Source organism: Kwoniella botswanensis, chromosome 1 (genome assembly GCF_036426115.1).
Source record: "Kwoniella botswanensis chromosome 1, complete sequence".
NCBI classification, from domain to species: Eukaryota; Fungi; Basidiomycota; class Tremellomycetes; order Tremellales; family Cryptococcaceae; genus Kwoniella; species Kwoniella botswanensis.
The window spans coordinates 1,156,728-1,172,661 of NC_088599.1; the positions used below are offsets into that span (position 1 = coordinate 1,156,728).

The 15,934-nt window shown below is 44.4% G+C and overlaps 6 protein-coding genes across 6 annotated transcripts; 2 read left to right on the forward strand and 4 right to left on the reverse strand.

The window, feature by feature from the left end:
- Positions 1-81: 81 nt before the first annotated feature.
- On the reverse strand, positions 82-837 carry L199_000439 (uncharacterized protein; the record flags this gene model as incomplete). The annotated part of the gene is made up of 3 exons (XM_064886206.1): positions 82-351; positions 430-579; positions 661-837. The coding sequence occupies 3 exons, from the start codon at positions 835-837 to the stop codon at positions 82-84; spliced, it is 597 nt and encodes a 198-aa protein (XP_064742278.1).
- Positions 838-1,513: 676 nt separating this feature from the next.
- On the reverse strand, positions 1,514-2,624 carry L199_000440 (uncharacterized protein; the record flags this gene model as incomplete). The annotated part of the gene is made up of 4 exons (XM_064886207.1): positions 1,514-1,708; positions 1,776-2,258; positions 2,349-2,460; positions 2,545-2,624. 4 exons carry the CDS (start codon positions 2,622-2,624, stop codon positions 1,514-1,516), a joined length of 870 nt encoding a protein of 289 aa, XP_064742279.1.
- Positions 2,625-4,657: 2,033 nt separating this feature from the next.
- On the reverse strand, positions 4,658-5,280 carry L199_000441 (uncharacterized protein; the record flags this gene model as incomplete). The annotated part of the gene is made up of 2 exons (XM_064886208.1): positions 4,658-5,018; positions 5,081-5,280. The coding sequence occupies 2 exons, from the start codon at positions 5,278-5,280 to the stop codon at positions 4,658-4,660; spliced, it is 561 nt and encodes a 186-aa protein (XP_064742280.1).
- Positions 5,281-6,069: 789 nt separating this feature from the next.
- L199_000442 (uncharacterized protein) lies at positions 6,070-7,405 on the forward strand (the record flags this gene model as incomplete). Its single annotated transcript, XM_064886209.1, has 7 exons — positions 6,070-6,132; positions 6,191-6,257; positions 6,326-6,391; positions 6,458-6,495; positions 6,548-6,808; positions 6,948-7,167; positions 7,278-7,405. 7 exons carry the CDS (start codon positions 6,070-6,072, stop codon positions 7,403-7,405), a joined length of 843 nt encoding a protein of 280 aa, XP_064742281.1.
- Positions 7,406-7,692: 287 nt separating this feature from the next.
- Positions 7,693-12,556, reverse strand: L199_000443 (uncharacterized protein; the record flags this gene model as incomplete). The annotated part of the gene is made up of 28 exons (XM_064886210.1): positions 7,693-8,214; positions 8,285-8,305; positions 8,368-8,513; positions 8,570-8,635; positions 8,703-8,848; positions 8,902-8,943; positions 9,005-9,037; positions 9,092-9,362; positions 9,435-9,549; positions 9,606-9,640; positions 9,695-9,700; positions 9,859-9,931; positions 9,988-10,122; positions 10,179-10,228; positions 10,279-10,403; positions 10,462-10,475; positions 10,537-10,581; positions 10,636-10,708; positions 10,767-10,835; positions 10,897-10,927; positions 10,976-11,093; positions 11,160-11,238; positions 11,294-11,710; positions 11,769-11,870; positions 11,931-12,001; positions 12,059-12,073; positions 12,142-12,163; positions 12,222-12,556. 28 exons carry the CDS (start codon positions 12,554-12,556, stop codon positions 7,693-7,695), a joined length of 3,177 nt encoding a protein of 1,058 aa, XP_064742282.1.
- Positions 12,557-13,324: 768 nt separating this feature from the next.
- L199_000444 (uncharacterized protein) lies at positions 13,325-15,582 on the forward strand (the record flags this gene model as incomplete). Its single annotated transcript, XM_064886211.1, has 8 exons — positions 13,325-13,867; positions 13,951-14,294; positions 14,384-14,465; positions 14,538-14,668; positions 14,802-14,974; positions 15,067-15,200; positions 15,270-15,408; positions 15,473-15,582. The coding sequence occupies 8 exons, from the start codon at positions 13,325-13,327 to the stop codon at positions 15,580-15,582; spliced, it is 1,656 nt and encodes a 551-aa protein (XP_064742283.1).
- Between the last annotated feature and the right edge of the window lie 352 nt (positions 15,583-15,934).

A 15,934-nucleotide genomic window follows, 5' to 3' on the forward strand; every position in this document is an offset into this window, starting at 1 on the left:
TAGTGAATTGGGAATATACTACAGTGAAACCGAATCATTATACTTGAAAGTTCGTCTTCTCTTTTAAGCTCTCTTATCTTGCTATACTGTTGTGTAAATCGCATTAATACCAAATCCACAATCCATCTTCTGTCCTTCGATTTGGTCCGCAGGTGAATCATAACATCCACATTCGTATTGAAACTGGTCTGTCGTACCATCATATTCCGGTCGGACCGAGATAGATTGAGTCCCATCTGGACAACTGTCAAGACATCCTATAGAGGAGGTGGAAAGTGAAGTTGATGAAGGGGTAGAGATCGGTGGGATTTTACATGTCTGAATAGTATAGGATGAATGGAGGTATTCGACCTGTATCTCAAGTATTAGTCAGCTCTACACCTTAGAATGCGGTAGACATGAATGAGGAATCATTGAGCAATGACCTACCGAAGCATCATCCTGGGATCTACAATTGCCAAGTTCATCTACCGCATAAACCAACTCATCGGGTGTGGGTGCATCACCAGAGGGAGAACAATAACATTCGGATGTGTCTTGTCTGTAGAATGCTAAATCCCATGAAGTAGAGCATGATGACTGAGAAAAAAAAAAGAAGAGTCAGTATAGCTCCCCGAAACACGACTGTAGATGGTTTTCGTACTGGGAAACATCACTCACACTGCACTCTTCTCTACTCGTCGCATTGACAGCTACGCTCTCAGTCAACGAAGGGATCTTGGTATCGAGCACACAAGCGATGTAAACTGGCTGTCCGCCTGATACTTCGGATTCCTGTCGGGGTAATTTAATTGCCTGGGCGGCTAGAGCAGTGGATAGTAAGAGGAGCGGTAACATTGTGATAATAATCTGGTTTGCAGCTGATCACTTGGAGTATACTGTAATTTGATGTCGAAGCAAACTGCAAGAGGTCAGACTGTCTCCAACGATCTGGAGAGTGTTATATATATGAATTGACCCAACGAGCCATCTGATGTCAGCTGACGTATTTCCATATACACACCTTCAGTACCTATTCATACGTTCCTTCACTATACTTCGAGCCATCTTCTTAGGTCCTTTGATCCATTGAATCATACTCCGATTCGACACAGCATGACGCATACAGGTACCTCGAATACCTATGATCCGACCTTCTCGAAAATGAATGAGATATCTTGTCCGACGGGTGGTAAGAGCTAAGAGAATTCAGCTAGACTGAATTTAGATTGGGAAATTGAGGAACGAGTGAAGGGAAATTTGGGTATCCCTCGGTTATCTTTACCGGAGCAGATGGGGTGTAGAAAGTTAGTCATAGGATCACCATCCAGTTTTGGAACGAATCATGCTGTAGAGGACATATTATACATAATGTTACATATAATCCTACATCCTATCTAACGAAGACGAGCGAAAAGAAGACAACAGATGATTGTCCGTGGGGCTAACTAAAGCTACAGTCTAATCAAATGAAAATCATGTCTGTATTGTCCATCTTATCGGACTGTTTACTACACAGTACCGAAGCTATCGCTTAGAAAGCAGGAGCAGGGTTGGAGGATTTAGAGTTGAAAGGCTTGTTGAAGATCATAGGACCAGCAAGGATGTTATCGTCTCCTACCAAGGTGGTGTTTCCTTGGGAAGTAAGGACGGCATAGGAGATACCTTGTACGGAGGGGAGTCCTTGGACTTTACCGTTAACGACTGGGAAGGTGTTGGTGGTCAAGCCCTGATAGCAATTCAAGATCATCAGCTACTGAATTATCATGATACATTGAGGATGGTGCATGACTCACAGCAATGACTTGGACATAAGCACCATCGGTGCTAGCGCTGGTGGAGACGGTACCGTCATCGGCGATGGTGAGAGCAGGGAAAGCCTTGACTGGTAAAGTGGGGTTGGTAGATGGACAAGAAGTGATGAAAGCACTGGCAATAGAGTAAACTTCGTCAAAGTCCAAGGGGGTATCCTCGGGACCTGACCATGCTGGACCCTTCTCGACGGAAGAGTACAACCAAGCTTGATGTCTTGCTTCAGTAGTCAAGATGGATCCAGCAACGGTCACGTAAGCCTTCTCAACGATGGAAGAGGCGGCACCGAGGTAAGCGGATACACCGACATTCTCAATCAAAGTGGCAGTAGCGAGGAATGAAGCGGGGTCGGTGATACCTGGGAATTGGTAGGTACAAGGTTGAGTAGCGGCTGATCCGAGAGCACCGGAGAGCAAGGCGACGTGTTGAGCTTCGTGTTCGGCAATGTTCTCAATTCTGTTTCGGACCTATAACCAAACAATGGAATATCAGCAACCGTAAATCGATATGCAGTAGATAAATGGTGATGTAGTGGAAGTGGGAAGAAAAGTACTCACCCAGTCGGGGTAACCAGCTTTTTGGAAAGCGGCTTGATCGAATTGACCTAAGTATTGGTGGTAGAATGCGTTCTCGAGATGTTCGAGGGTAAGAGCATACTGGAGGATGTCACTGGAGGAAAGAGAAGGACCGGTTTAGTCATTCAGGTGTGTCACGGTGAAAAGGGACACAGTTCAAGAGAAGGGCTCAACTCACGTGTCGGTAACAGCACGTTTAGCAGGAGCGGCGTACGAAGCGATAGCAGACAAGAGGGCGAAGGCGACGGTGAACTTCATCTTGGTTGTTTTTTGTTGGTTTGTTGGGTTTGGTGTTTCAAAAGAATGTGAGTTTGAGTTGGTCGAGTTGAGTTGGGATTATACTTGGAGCTGTATGAGTGAATTGGTGAGTGATCAGTGGATGAAGAAAGTGTACTGTTAGTTCGATGGAATGAGGGGTTTATATATGTATTTTCCCATTCAGTTCTGAGTGTCTAAGTGTAGTGTAAACAATGGCTTGTTTACATCTCGGATTGGTTTTACGGTATAACCACTGGTTGATGACAGTCCAGTCCATGAGCCATCTCTCATGATGTCAGTCTAACGATACACAAGCCAAAAGTATTTTAATCAAACTCCTGGTGATGACGGCAGGTAAAGTAGAATGGAATGATTGTTTAGTCCACATTCGAATTATCGTATCATACAACGATCCAACAAGCTCTGATGATACACGCTGCGGATCAAATGCCGGATTTATGGTGGCTTCAGTCTACGGATCACAGTGGTATCGTAGTATCTGATAGATTACTAGAGACGGGACCCCGTACCTCAAAGTCCTGATGAGCCCCTTGTGATGGACGGAAAACCAATGCATCGGACCAACTGATGAGGTGCGTTTCGAACGTTAACGCATATCCGGAGCAGGTAGATCATCATTTGAATACAAAACATTTTCGAACGTGACTAACTTCTGTGACGGAGTGAACAAAGTGTCAGTGGCTTATGACCCATTTTACCCTTGGGTACGAACATATCAAATTGTGTGCGATCAGATAGGGAATTATCAATCGAATATTCGGCCAAACACACTCCGTTCGGCAGCATTGACCCATCCGGGGCCAAAATCAGTCTCCTTCTCCTTGATCCACAACAAAGCATGAGACGGGTGTTTGTTTGTTTGGTCTGGTTTTGGTCTGCTCTTCGTTGAGGCACCGGAGAGCACGCGGCACATCGATTGTTACGTTACTTTCGATGAAGGATGTCGGCATCAAGAAACGTAGAACGTAAAACGTAAAGTCCTATAACTGAATACAAACAATCTCGATATTTCAATGAACCAGGTGCAAGTAAGTACACAAGCAAACCAACAAACAAACAACCAATCAATCAAACGGACAGGAGAAGGTAATTAATCTTGTACCATAGGTGAAATCAGGTGGGAGGAATGGGCGAGTCCGAATATGAGATAGGTCTACCTCTCGAAGGATACAGATTGCATTTCATATAACGATAGTACCGACCGATATGACTTTTGTTACCGAAGCAAGCTACTAAGCTTATACGTTCATTTCCCTTTTCGTGCAAGTAACGAGAGAAGGTCGCTGTAGGTAGTCGATCTTCCCCTTTTCCTTGTATGCCACGCCGCATCAGCGGCCAATCTAGCCATCTCACTGAGACTAGTACGTGTGTCAGTTGTAGACCTGTGTAAAGTCTCAGCGATAAATTACTCTGTAGAGTGATTTTGCTCTGACTATCCCGAGAGAACTTACTCTGTCAAAATGATATTGTGATCCTTGCTATCTTTCACGAGGTCAGACCATCCTGAGGTTATGGTCTTTGAGCTTTCTTGTACTGATGATTGTTTGTGAGGCATGGGGCGGTACGAGTATTCTTCCTGATTCAATAGATACTGTATAGTCAAAGTTCACCTAACCTTACACTTGACGGAAAGAGATTCACTTGAGACGAAGAGCTTTTATGCCCTTAAGTTCCCCAGGTGTTCGGATGCTGTTAGCCAAGCTGACCTTGAAAGATGGAGAACGCCAAGCGAAATTCATACCACCATTCGGCCATCCGGCCGAGCAAAGAATATCACAGTGTACAGTCAAGAATTTCTTCATGTGGCGAAGGAGCTCTTCGAGCATTGTCTCTTCGTCCTGAAATATACATTCAAAGGGCATCGAGTGGCTGAAGTTCTAGACATATGTTCATACTCATAGGCGAACCTGTATAATATAGTATGGTAATACCACTCATGGGGTCTTTGGACTGTCCATAGCACCTTTTAGGAATTAGAAGTTACTGTGGCCTCCCGGTCGTATGCATCTCAGTCATTCTGAAAGTGCATTCCTACTAAAAACCGATCCATGCGAGAAGAAATCATCGTCTCTCCTTTTGCTCTCATGAGGCGCCATGTGATTTGAGCCATCGCTTGATATCGCAGGATTGGATGTCTGAGCTACAGCTCTCGACAGATCCCTTGTTGAAGTAGGGGTCGTACCCTTATCAGTCACTTGAGTTACTTGAGCCTCTGAGGGGTTTCTGGACACCATACGACTACCAGGATTGGATCTTTGAGCGCGTTCAGCGGTAAATCGCGACATTTTTTGTCCGTACTGCTCGGTGCTCATTTCGAAAGTCTTGGTTGACTCGTAAGGATGGACGATTGAGTAATATCGATCGTGGCTACTGCTGTAGTGGCAACTCCATCAGACAGTCTTTCACATCGTTGGATATCACGCGATATCACTCACGCGCTTTCGATAGGACCACACTTGCTCAAAGGTTGAGCTAAGAGCTCACGTCTCCTGGCCAAATCCATACTGGATATTCCAGTAAACACACTATTCTGTTCTACCAGATCTGTCCTCTCTTCAGGCCCAGCCTCATCGTCCGTGCGCTTCCCCTGAGGCATGACGCTTGGTGGCGCAGATATAGGCTTTTCGTGCTGCATGATATCGATAGTTCGATGGGCAATTTAGAGAAGATATGTAATGTAGGCATCACTGAAGATGGTTCGCATCGCTTTGAACGATTTCCATATGCAAGTTACGGGTGGCGGTCTGAGTGGCAAGAACGAGAACCGTTCGACTCCTTCTCTGAGCAGCTCATTGGGTCGGACCTCGAGGGCACACCCTTTGTTCGGCGACACCTCTCGGAGAAGGCCCAAGTAGAGTGCTCGAATGATGTCTTGTTAGCAATCTGGAAGCTGCACCACAGTTGCCAATCACCCCGATCACTCCTTTCACAAAATTTCGAGAGCAACCATAATCTCGACTGGTCGGTGTCTCTCGTCATACTAGCTCTCTTCTGTCCTGCATAATCCTCTGAAAGATCCTCACAGCTATAGCTATGGGTACCGTGTCATGATCCAGGAATGCCACAAGGGTAGGAATAGATTAGATAGTTACAGTGGGAGTCGGGTTTGACCGAGATTCCTCCGATGAGCTATGACACGTTACGACCACAATCTTGAGCTCCCTTCTTTCTCATTTCTGACTTACCTTTGTCTTCGAAAAGAACCTTTTATCCCTGTTTGCAACATACACTCAAAACTCCTAGAAGACTTGCAGATATAGGATCGAGAGATATACTTGTCTGGCCATAAGCACCTCGATACATCCCCAGGTGATTCAAGCTCGTCCGTCGTCTTTTCCCGCTCTCCCTTCCCCTCCTCGTTGATACTCAAGACCCTCGATCGAGGATATAGGTTCCACTCCTACCTAGAGCGACCAACCTGAAGATGGTCAAATACTCTTATACCCACCTTGACGAGTTCTTCGTACTCTCACAATGGGAAGAAGATGTAAGCCTTATTCCATCTCTAACTAACTTGTCTGCAGCCGACGATATTCCGATTATAGGTCAAAGGGCCATTTGGTCTATCACCCCCTCCGGGGGATTGGGAGTCTTTCAAAGCTAAGATCAAGAGTGAGCATATATATGATCATGATGGAGATGATAGCTATACTGACTTGACGTCACATATGTTAACTCAGCTCTCAATGATGCTTGTCCTCCTGGAGAAAGGGTGAAAGTGATATATGCAGCTCGTCATGGACAAGGTAAGTTGCTTCGACTCCATATATCTATAGCATATCATACTGAACTCGTTCGTGTCACTCTTATAGCCGAACATAACGTGATAGCAGACAAGTACGGCGAAGTTGTGAGTGTCCTCATCCTCACAGACGTGTACGGGCTGACTCAAATCACAAAAGGGTCAAATGCAACATCCAATCTTAGATCCCGATCTGACCTCTCTCGGACGTTCACAAGCCTACCAAACTCGCCTGGCGCTCCAACGGGAAGTAGGAAGAGGGATGCCTTTACCTGAGAAATGGTTTGTCAGTCCTCTGAAACGAGCCGGAGAAACATGCGGGATAGAATGGGGTTGGTTGTTCCACGATGAGTATGACAGTGATGGACTGAAAGCTTGGAAAGGTGGGAAAGGTCATGGAGTGAATGCGACCGTGATTGAGGTGAGTCAAATTTGGGCAATCTTCTCCCTGATATCATCTTCAAGAACACAGCAAAGTCCGATGATGTGTCTCACTGCGCTATTTCATCCACTTCCTGCTCTTCGAATATACATTGACTGATATTTCGGTGATCATACAGAACATACGAGAACATCTTCACGTCCATCAATGCGATGCCCGATGTCCCATCGCTAACCTCAAAGCGCAATTCACCTCGTTCACCTACCCAGAAGGTATGAGCGATGAAGATGAGGTGTGGAAACCTATCGAAGTGAGAGGTAGGGAGACGGAAGATGAATTGGTAGCTAGACGAGGTGAAGGGATAAGGGAGGTATTGGAGAGGAGTCAGAATAATACATGTGAGCTCAACCATTCATTCATTTACGCGTCTGTCGCCTGCTATACCACCAAATGACGATCACCATTAGAGTGGGATGAATGGTACTAATTATGTCTTGTTGATAATCAGATATCAGCATCACATCCCATTCAGGCGCTTTGAGAGGTATCTACAAATCGTTGAATGTAGTTCCCAGGAAGATCATAGTAGGTGAGATGAACGTATTGGTGATTAGGGTAAAGGAGGTGCCAGAGTGAAATTCATCTCTTTGTTCTGGACATTGGAGACACCGCAGTTCAACTCAATTGGTTCTCAAACTGTTGTACATCACGTTTCATTCTCTCAGCATCATCAAATTCCATAATACGGCATACACTCATAATGCATGTAAATAATGATAACATCTGACATCTATATAACAATTGATTTACTATACAACATTTGATAACACAACTTGACTGGACATGATGATGAAATGGATTGATATTATTTTGAATCGTTCTTCATGGCATTCTTCTGTATTACGCATCACTGACACTCGCTCTTACTTCATCTTGGCTTTTGATACCTTTTCGAAAACAAACATCACTCTTCCTGTTCCACCATTCTCTGCAATCTTCGTCAAATCATGTTTTTTCTTCCTACCCATACACAAGGGGTCTTCATATTCCTCTGAAGAATCTTTCTTCAATCTAGGGCTGTTCTTGTTGTCGGATTTCTTACGCTTACTAGGTACAGATGTCGATTCTTCTGATCCTGAGATATCCCCATCCCCATCCTCCTCTTCTCCTTCTTCCGAAGCTGAATCAAAAACTTTATCTGGTATTTCTTCAACGTTATCTTCATCGCTATCAACGATCCTCCTTTTCTTCCTATTTGTCTTCTTGCTATCGCCCTCTTCAGCAGAAGCAGCAGCGAGCAAGGCACTCTCATCTGAGTCCCAAGATTCATAAAGCATATTATAAAGTGTGACGTCGATGATATCTCGGAAAGAATGATGATCGTAAGTATCGTAATGAGTCCATTTTCTCAATGCTCGTAATTTCTGTTGTTGTTCGGCAGCAGTCTAGCACAATCATCACAAGGTCATCAGTATCTACTTCCACGACATAGGCTAGACATCAAGTGAAGCCTACCTTTCGGAGCATTTTTGCACTCTGAGAAGTGGAAAAAGCGTCAGTACTGTTGCATGCTCATGACGCGGTCCACTGTCACTCACTGGTCTAGGATCGTACTGAGCTGCATTGACAAATCTGGCCTTCTCATCCTCCCCATCATCATCGTCCTCCGCAACCGTGCTGGTCTCTTCACTGGTCGTTTCCGCAATTTTACCGCTGGCCGTGCAATCGCAACCAAGTAAATCATCTGGTACGTTATGTCAGCTGTCAGCACGCTAGAGGAGGACGCCTAATGTAGCTCACGAGTCTGACATCCATCAGTCTTCAGATTCAGAGTGAAGATATCCCTCAACTCGGCGTGGGAGAATGCTGCACACTCAATATTAGCATGACGATCCGATCCGATATGAGTAATCACCAAGGACGACGAGCTCACAATCTTTGCTTTCCTTTCCAGCTTCACCTTGTTCCATCATCTGATCTGAAAGACCCATTTTGGTGATTTGTCTTTGGTATATCTTCTCGTCGATAGCATTGGTGGTAAGTAATCGATAGATGTAAACGGGTCGCTTTTGACCATCACTATCGGCTGTGTGAGCCTCAGGCTGCGGACGAAGATTGATCATTAAGCTCACCGATGAATCCTTGCCATTGCTTGAAGATCGGTTGAAGGGTTCCTGTAACAATGTGTCAGCATATTGACATCCATGACATGTGACATATGATGAGGCAGCTTACCAGTCACTATCGAAGAGGAATAATCTCGATCCCCTGCACCATACATATACATTAGCTTGATGTCAATTCGTAGACGACTGAATTTACCCAATCAAGTTAAGCCCGACTCCACCCGCCTTAGCACTAAGTAAAAACACAAAGCTATCCTCTCTTCTCACATCTCGGTTGAAAGAATCGACTAATTCCTGTCGTTGCTTTTGAGGGGTGCTTCCGTCCAACCGAAGATACGGATACTTTCGGATCTTGCACATATCTTGAATGAGGTTCAGAGTAGCTGTCCAATTCGAAACGACTACTACCTTTTCGGTTGTTTCCTGATGGATTGAGTGAAGCATTTTGTCGAGAACGAGCATTTTACCTATAGGAGGCAAGTCAAAGATCAGATTTCTCGGTTGATCTGGCTGGCCTGACCATGTATATCTGGACATACCGCTTGTTGTAACATCGTTGACATTGATGTCAAGAGGTATCGCAGATTTAGCTTCGCTAAGTGCAGAACCGATTTCGTCGGACATGGAACCTTCATCGTCCTTCTTTCGCAACAACTGAATTTGTGTACGTTAGCTTTGTTACTCTATGCGATATTATAAGGATAGCTTACCATCGGCGAATTAGAAATCTTTCGCATCATGTCGACTGTTCATTGATCAGCTGTCGCTTCGCTGACGTACAGATGTACAGATGACTCACTCAGAGCTAAAGACTGCGTGCCAGCTCCTCCTCTGATGAAGCCACCAACGATTGATGGATTGAGCAGTCGAGCGAGCACCGATAGTTGAAGTAGCGATGGCGCAACGAACAACACATATTCATCTGTAGAGTGTCAGCAACGCTTCGACGTATATCATACTCACTTTTGGGAGGCAAGAAATTCTCCATAACATCCGCTGTTCTACGCAATACGAACTCTTTAGAGAGTTTGTGTAGCTAGTACAAGTGATGGTCATTAGCGTTTTTAAGTTCACAATTCGCAGATTACTTACCTCACTCGCTCTTTCCTCACCCAGCTCGACGACTTTAGAACTAGCTCCGACCGCTCGACCAGCCATGATAGGCTTTTCATATTGCTTGTTGAAGGCATTATATCTTCCCAACATTCCTGGACACGTGAAGTCGACCTTTTGGGAGCATGAGCTCTCCAGTCATGGAACAAGTCCAAAGATGAATAGCTTACCATAGCCCAGTACTCGGCAAGATCATTTTGGATGGGTGTGCCGGACAAAACTACAGGAGCGTCAGCTCCAGCTGATCCGAGCAGAAACCCAGACACTCACTGATACGACGTTGACAGCTTAACGCATCGAACATTTTCTTGGTCTTGTTGTCTTTCGACTTCAATCTTTGACCTTCATCACATACGATAAGACCAATAGGAGGCTGGCACGAAGCCAATTCTTTGCTATAGGTATTTCACTCCAATCAGCCTTGTACGGAAACAACCGCATGATCACGCTTACATCTCTTTTCGCAGCTACATGTTATCATACATCAGCTTAATTTCGACCCAAAATTGGGAAACTCAGCTGACTTACTCTTTCATAACCAATGATCAGAACCTGCATATTCTTGTTGTTGATCTGGCGTTCCCATCCCATCAATACATCACACATCACACTTCGATAATGACTCACAAAGCTTGAGACCCGATAATTAGTACCATCAGCTACTAAGACGTTGATTCTCTTGTCGGTTTTGGCGGAAGTCCTAAAATGCAGACCTGTCAGCGACTACAGCCAAAGTGTGGAGTGAAAGAGGAACTTACCACTTTTTGAATTCCTTTCTCCAATTCTCCACCAGGGTAACCGGACAAACGATCAATACTTTCTGGATACTGTACATGATGATCAGATTACATGACCATGGCTAGACACTGTCTGTCTCATAAAACTCACGTTTGACTCTGATTATCGAAGGGTGATTGATCTTTTCCAAGGTCAGTATTTGAAGTACTGCTGTGAGAGCTGTACTCACAGAGCAATGTGTGTATCAATGCGATACTTTGTAGTGTCTTTCCCAGCCCCATATCATCTGCTAAAATACATCCCTCCGCTTCTGCTGCTGTATATCCCATCACACAGGAGTACATGAACTGCACGAGTCGTCCAGGATCAGCTAGCTTTCGACACAGATATACACCTAGTTCATCAGAACTCGCCTGTACACCTTCTTTTTGATGTTTTCTCAGCAGAGATCCCAGAATAGGATCCACCACGACATCCACCACGTCCAAGTCACTGAACAACGAGGATTAGCTGGATGACATACAAGTGTATTTATCGCGCAGCTCACGGATTTTTTTGCCTCAACATTTTCACCAGCTTTTCTGGTGGTCTAGGCATCACCACTGCACCTTCAGCATTGGGGTTAAACAATGCTCCTCCCCATTCCATCCTTTCTTTACTACTTTTCTCTCCTAGGACTATCCTATTCGCCTTCGGCTTGACGACGGATGGACCATAGAATGATTTGGCTGCAATAGGTTTAGAGATTGGCATCTCAGGTTTCCGAGAAAGAGGTATACCCGGCGGTGCTGCTGTAAGACCACCTGAAGCGGTCCTCCCAGGAATGTACCCTGCTACGGGTTTAGCAGCGTGTGTTTGAGTTGGAGCTTTGAATGGTCTGGCAAAGGTAGTAGCACGATATGCGGTCGGACCGAGGATGGATGATGCTTTGGGTCGATTGAGGATAGTAGTTCCCGCTTTAAATCTGTTTACAATGTCAGCTGAATTGTCGAAAAGGTATACAATCGAGAATTGGTGCTCACTCTTGCTCGGATACCTCCCTGTCGACAAGTACATCGAATCCACCGATCCTTAATTCCTGATCTGCACAAACATCTCTTTCTCCTTTACCAGTCACACCTTTGCTGCAAATTATATGTCAGCGTATGATGATGACCCAATTTCGTCATTCCAAGATAACTCACTAGTTTCCATCCTCGTCAATCATCGTAATCTTATTACCTTCGACCTTGATGAATGCATCTCCATCCCATGTCTCTGCGTTGGTATCAATCGTCATGAGTTTTCATGCCAAACCTGTTGGGTCGCTGACCCTGAACTCACTATGCTTTGGAGATTGGTGCGCAGAGCTATCGTCAGCACAGACCACATACAAATCACTTATGGATAGCTCACCTTCTTTTGCTGTGGTTTTCTCCTATCATACCTCTGTAAGCTATACCATGTACTGGGGATCGATCATGAAGCTGGCTTACCATTGCACCGCAAAATATTCAGCGTATTTACCGGGAGTCACGACCTGATAGACGTTCCTCCCACTTATCCCTACTGACGTTTCCACCCTAGGAGAATCTACAGCTCTATCCTTCCCTTTGCTTAAGCTCCTACTCGGACCTACTTGAGGAGTGAGTGGTATAGGTTGAGGAGTGGCTATTGTGCCTACCCCGACCACCTCATCGTCATCATCGTCAGAAGCTGAATCTGATCCTTCAGAACATGAATCGGGTATACGATCCGCTTGGGTAGGGATGGAATCTATGATTGCTCCTAGACCCCTTTTGGGTTTTGATCTTGATGGTGAGTAGGTCATCTTGGATCTGCCTTCTCCGGCCTGGGTGATGAGGGAAGTGGAACAGAGTGAGTGATTGAGGAGAGGACGAAAAGAAGAGGTAGAATGAATGAATGGTGGCAACATTAATCTACTTTCCGCGCCTGTCTTTTTCCAGTACGCGTTGAGATTACATCAACCGGAAAGCATTATAGGCGGCCTTGACCGCAATTTCCTTCAGAATGCAGAATGAATCATAATTCAGAGGATTTTGCTGTTTCTGGACATGTGCTTCAGTTTTCCTGGAAAATCAGGCGATATCCGCATTTTCAGGGCGAGTTAGTACCTTGATGATATAATTCCCGATAATGCAAAGGATGTCGATCGATCGACGGTCATGAGATATCAACTTACAGCTGCAGCAGTGATGGAACATTAGGCGATGGGGATGGGAATGGACGATGACGAATAGATGCGTGGACGGTGTCCGAAGACCGAACACCTCAACAAAGTGAGAGTGGTCCGATCTTTTCAATCATAATTGTCTATCAGACTTTAGAATTCATCGTTTAAGCTCTTGGTTTATTTGTTGAATCATTTCCCAAACAATTCCATTGAAAATCTACATATAAATATCAGGCGGAATTGCAATACCCAGCATCCTCGACAGAGACTCTCCAACAAGTCTTGTCTTCTATTGTGTATATATCCCTCCACCCGATACGAATACCTGGAATAGATCAAATAGACGATAGACGTTCTTATCAGTCACTTGACCTGGATCATCAAGAGATCAGTAATCAACTCGAGATGTCATCTTCATCATCTTCTTCATCGACCTCCGAAACATCCACTCTGGCATTATTGACCCCTCCGGATTCCTCGCCCGGTTCGCCTATCAAGACTCAATCAGAGTACGAATCGCCTTTCACTTCTACCCCGATCTCTCGAACACGTTCACCAGCACCTACCAAGCCCTCCACCTATACCGACTCCCTTCTTACCCTAACGGACAATGTGACTTCCTCAATTGCATCTTCGATCTATTCTATCGGTGGTGGACCGTTGATATCGGTAGCGAAATTTGCGATATTGCAAACGATGAGTTCTCAGATATCTTATGGGAAATTAACCATCATTACTCCCCAAGGTGAATCCCATACTTTCCCTTCAGCAGAGAACCGCAAAAATGAAGGAGAAGAAGAAGTGGTAGAAGGACAAAAGACAGAAGTCACGATCAAAGTGTTAAAAGATAGTTTCTGGTTGAGATTGGTAGCTCAGGGCGATTTGGGTTTTTCAGAATCTTATATGATGGGTGAATGTGAGGTTGATGATTTGGTAGGGGTTTTCAAGGTGAGTACGAGTAACTCTGGAATAAAATTGTGATCATGGCTTTGAAGCTGATACCACTTGTGTCATTCGTTATGAATGAATAGATATTCATCAAATCTTCACCTTCCTCATCATCGACCAACATCTCCGGTGTCCGCACCATCCCATCTAGGATCTTCTCCTTGATCACCTCTTTGACCAACTCCCGATTCGCCAATACCATAACCAACTCGATCTGCAATATCTCAGCGCACTACGATTTGTCAAATGGGATGTTCAGATCGTTCTTGAGCAAAGATATGACTTATTCATGTGCTATCTATCCCGATCTAGATAAAGATCTATATGACGGTACAGAGTCGAAAAGAAGCCAAGGGAAGATCGTAGATGTTTATGATAATGATAAAGGGGAAGATGAGTTGGAAGAAGCTCAATTGGCTAAACTCAGGTAAATATCTATATCAATTCCCAGTTCGCCTATGCTTGATTATAAGTGTCTGAGGTGAGAAGTAAGCTCATCGGTTTGAGGGGATCTAGACATATCATCAAAAAAGCAGATATCAGACCTGGACATCGAGTGTTAGAGATCGGCTCAGGATGGGGAAGTATGGCCATCGAGGTGAATCACTCAGCTTTTTAGCATAAAAGCGAATTCTGAGCATATCGTTGACATGTTGGTTTGAACTTGTAGGCCGTGAGACAGACCAACTGTACTGTCGATACCATTACATTATCGTCGCAGCAGAAGGCTCTGGCAGAAGATAGGATCAAAGCTGCTGGTTTGGCAGGTAGAATAAGGGTCTGGTTGATGGATTATAGAAAGTGAGTGATACGTTCTTCACTACGTGAGCTTTCCATTCTGAAGACCGTTCTGGACGATGGCAAATCAGATGAAATATCGGACGGATGAACGGGTTAATAGGTCAGAAGCTTATCATAATCATTATGCTCATAGACTACCAGAATCTTGGAAAGGTACCTTCGATCGAGTCGTCTCCATTGAAATGTTAGAAGCGGTAGGAAAAGAATTCATACCTGGTTACTTCGGAGTTTTAAACGAAATGTTGAACGAAAAAGGTGTAGCGTGTATTCAAGTGATCACCATACCTGAATCAAGGTTTGAGAAATGTAAGTGGGGTCGCTGTTAATAACCGATCTGCTGATTGTGTTTCTCTGTGTTGTTTGAGCTGATCAAGGGCTATTCTTACTGGTACTCGTAGATCAACAAGAAGTTGATTTCATCAGGAAATGGATTTTCCCAGGTGGTTTCTTACCTACCGTGACGTACACTTTAGACTCGGCTACTCAGGGGTCAAAGAATAGATTGGTACTTGATAGTATATCTAACATAGGGGTGAGCACCCCGGTCATCATTCGGTGTTTTCTTTTTATCTTTCGCTAATATGGGTTCTATTTCGTTTAGCCACATTACGCTAGGACATTGAGAGAATGGAGACATCGGTTCATAGCTAATTTCAATGATTCGGTCATCCCTGCGTTGTTGGATGAACATCCAGAGATGGATCAGGAGGATATACAGGTATTTAAGAGGAAATGGATATGTAAGTGGTCTCAAATTGGGGCGGAGAGAAAACTTGATAACTGATGAGATAATCATGTGTGTAGATTACTTTGCATATTGTGAAATTGGATTTTCAGAACGTGTTTTAGGTGATCATATCTTCACGTTTGTTAGGGAAGGATATTCGGATTACGGATGTTCAACTTATCAGTAAAAACTGTCGGAATTCATCTGCTTTGGGTTTTGCTTAGGGAAATATAGTATAACCTGTTATAGGTTCTATGGAGATTGAAGATGGTGAATTTGGGTATACGGGAAGGGTTATCCAGTATTTGATTGCCTTCCATTTGAGTTTAGTGTAGTGCAGAAATAATAGAAAGAAGATGCAGAATGCCGTTATACTTGCTATTGGGTGAGGTCGAGAAGGTCACGTAGTCATGAAACATTTGATTATCATTACAACCATTATACAAGTCGAATGCAAGATAAGTTCTGTATCAAGGCAGAGTATATTTAGCAAGTATCCTTCGGAATCTTAACATGAAATGACGGCAAACTTACACAGT